We start from the raw sequence: 2814 nt of genomic DNA, 5'->3' as shown, positions 1-2814 counted from the left end.
CCCCCCTGGATCCGCCCTTGACGCAGCCACGCGCCGAACATGTCGCTTTCCCATAGACTGCTACGGGTGCGAGTGAGAGATCCGATCGCAGCTGCGTCTTGAATTGGCAACAAGATTTTGCGCGATTCATTCGAAACACTGTAGAGGCGTGCGAGTGCGCGCCCGCACTTCTGAATATGTTCAGTGTGCGTGCTGGCGAAACGTCAGGTGCAAATTGCGCCCAATAAGAAAATCAGCCTTTTCGGACGTTGGCGAGCCCCACCGGTGTGTGTGTCTGTGTGAAAAACACCCATTTTATTTTATGTAAAGTTCTTTTGTATAGTAGAGCTGTTCAGACATTCTAATTGGTCATTGTATTCAATCGTGCCATAACTTAACGGGTCCATTCAAGGAATTCTAATGGGCCAATAAGCAGCGCTCTTATGTAACCGAAACTGAATCATTCAGTGTGAATCGTTCGGAGGAGCGTTTCTGGTTGTTTGCTCGGCCCCTAGACAAGTGAATACTGTTAGGTTTTTTCGTTTTATGCAAAACGTCGGATTGGCCACGTCCTGGACCCAATCCGCATTCTTCGCCCACTCAGACTCCCGTCTCGAATATTAAATGTCGACCCGTGTTTTTCGGTTATTCTAGAATCTAAATGGCCGTTTCGGCTCAACGGGCGTATGCCCGAAATTATTCATTAGCTTCGCGATGGACATTCACAATGACAATGCGCCCAAAGGCGATTTATTGGCACTAGGCAATAAAGTAGCCCAATTTAAGCCCGTCTCCCATGCATCCGTTTGTACGATGATACGATGGTACGAAAGTGTTTCTATTGGTTGGAGATCTGTCAATTCGTCCGCCGTCTTACGAACGGAGGCCGAACTGACAGATCTCCAACCAATAGAAACACTTTCGTACCATCGTATCATCGTACAAACGGATGCATGGGAGACGGGATTTACTGTCTGAGCGCTCTTCCTGTATTTTTGTGTATGAGTGAGTTGGCGCTCGGGGCGACATCTTTGCGACAAATTTGGAGCTGGGCGGATGCGCCTTCGCCACAAACAAAACGCCAGAAGTCAAAGGAAACATAATTATATTCTTCAAAATCTTAATCCTGCTATGTACACGCCCCCCGCTAGGGAGCAGGTCTAAATGAAGTCCGAGATGAAAACCTTTTTGAAATCCTGCAGATTCACATTGTTATTGTTCTTCACGTCCTCCACGCACACACTGTTGCCCGGCAGATACTCCACCGACTTGATTTTCTTTTGCGACAGCTTCGAGTCGTTGCGACTGAGCCCCCGATTTGATTTGCCCCTGTTCTTCTTCCGGTCCTCCAGCGTGGTGTAGGAGTTGGATCGGTGCAAAACCACCACGCGGCTGATGTGCTGATTTTCGTCCTGCTCTGGTGGGGCCTGCAGGCCCGACTCCTCTATGTAGGTCTGGAAGCTTTCCAGCGATCTCCTGGAGGAGGATCTGGTGATTTTCGTGTGGGAGACATGCTTGGGCTTTTCCGCTTCTTTGGGCTTCGTTGCTTGGAAAAATTCAAAGTCGCAGTTGGCCTCAGTGGTGATTGAGTTGCTCGAGCTCATCGAGTCGTACTCTTTGGGGAAATAGTACTCCTCGTCGTCAGAGGAGTACTGGGCGGAGCCCTGGTAGGCAGGCTTTGGCTGGCTGGGGACCATCGGGGCTTCCACCTGGATGTCCGTCAACGAGTCCTCGCTCCGACTGAGCCTCATCTTGTTCAACCTGCAAGATGACCTTGCCTTAGCTTTGCCCCCTTTGCCCCCTGCGACGTACCGCAACAGGTTCCGAGAGTTTCTGATCATGTGCTGGTTCAAGTCGGCGTTGAGGTTGAAGCTGGGCTTCGACACGTTCATCTCCGACTTATGGTAGAAGATGCTGCCGCCAATCCTCGACTCGTACAGACGGTTGATGCTCTCCTGGCTCTGGCTGAGCCGCTTCTGCGTCACCGGGTTCTTCTGCCTGTTGGTCTCGATGCGGATCTGGTTGCGTTGCAACGAGTTCTGAGTGTTTTGCAACCTGGGATAAGGCAAGGGGTTAGTTAGTAGCAAGTTTAACTCGCCTACTCCAGTCTACCGTCTGTTGCCCATGAAAAGGCCGGCTTGTTGAGTGGGCATCTCCAGGCCAGCGTCCGGCCTGCGTTCGCCATTAGAGGCGAAAACGTTGTTCTGAGCGGCGTCCAGAAAGCTCAGCTTGCGGTGGACGTACTGGGGCGTCATCAAATGGTGCAGATCAGAGTGGCTGGGGCACTGATCCGCCTGGCAATTGGGGCAGCTGGAGTACTGGTGAGGCGCAGCCCCATCCAGGTCCCGCCTCTTGAGGTGGGAGGAGTGCAAGGCCACATTGGAGCTCAGCAGGTCTTGCTGCTGCTGCCGCAGTGTGCCTTGAAGCGCGACATTCACCATTGGCGCATTCGCTTTATGTGGTTCATACCTGTTCGGAACTCTTTGTGCCTGCGGTAGTTGTGGATGACCGGAAGGCGCCCATCGATGCTGGTGTAGAGGGAGCCGTTGGTGATCGGGAACCGATGCTCGACTTGTTGAAGGGTTTTTGCGCGCTCTGGATGCAGGTCCAGGCTCGGCGGCTGGCTGGCCAGCCCAAAGGGGCGGAACTTTCCATCCAAGCCCACTGAAATTGCTGGATGTTTGGTCTTCTGCCACACAACAATTGCTGGGTTTTACCTTGCGGCAGCTTTTCCTCAGTGTGCTTGGCAGAGCAACGGTAGACGTTGCTGACCCAGCGGCAAAACCGCGAGTCCACGATGCCCAGCCCAATGGGGATGAGCAGATCTTGCACCAA

At 52.7% G+C, this 2814-nt stretch overlaps 1 protein-coding gene across 1 annotated transcript in view; it reads right to left on the bottom strand.

Annotated features, from left to right (window-relative positions):
- Nucleotides 1–1067: 1067 nt before the first annotated feature.
- Nucleotides 1068–2814, bottom strand: part of LOC109543041 — a gene marked incomplete in the record, with an annotated part of 7173 nt that continues 5426 nt past the window's right edge. The window contains 5 exon segments of the mRNA XM_048665631.1: nt 1068–1740; nt 1792–2034; nt 2092–2398; nt 2449–2643; nt 2697–2814. Of these exon segments, the coding sequence (XP_048521588.1) occupies nt 1140–1740; nt 1792–2034; nt 2092–2398; nt 2449–2643; nt 2697–2814 (1464 nt within the window).

Source organism: Dendroctonus ponderosae, unplaced genomic scaffold (assembly GCF_020466585.1).
Source record: "Dendroctonus ponderosae isolate FM_Combo_2020 unplaced genomic scaffold, Dpon_F_20191213v2 Dpon_F_20191213_4, whole genome shotgun sequence".
NCBI lineage: Eukaryota > Metazoa > Arthropoda > Insecta > Coleoptera > Curculionidae > Dendroctonus > Dendroctonus ponderosae.
The sequence above is the reverse complement of the archived record's forward strand: the minus strand, read 5'-3'. Positions and strand labels throughout refer to the sequence as shown.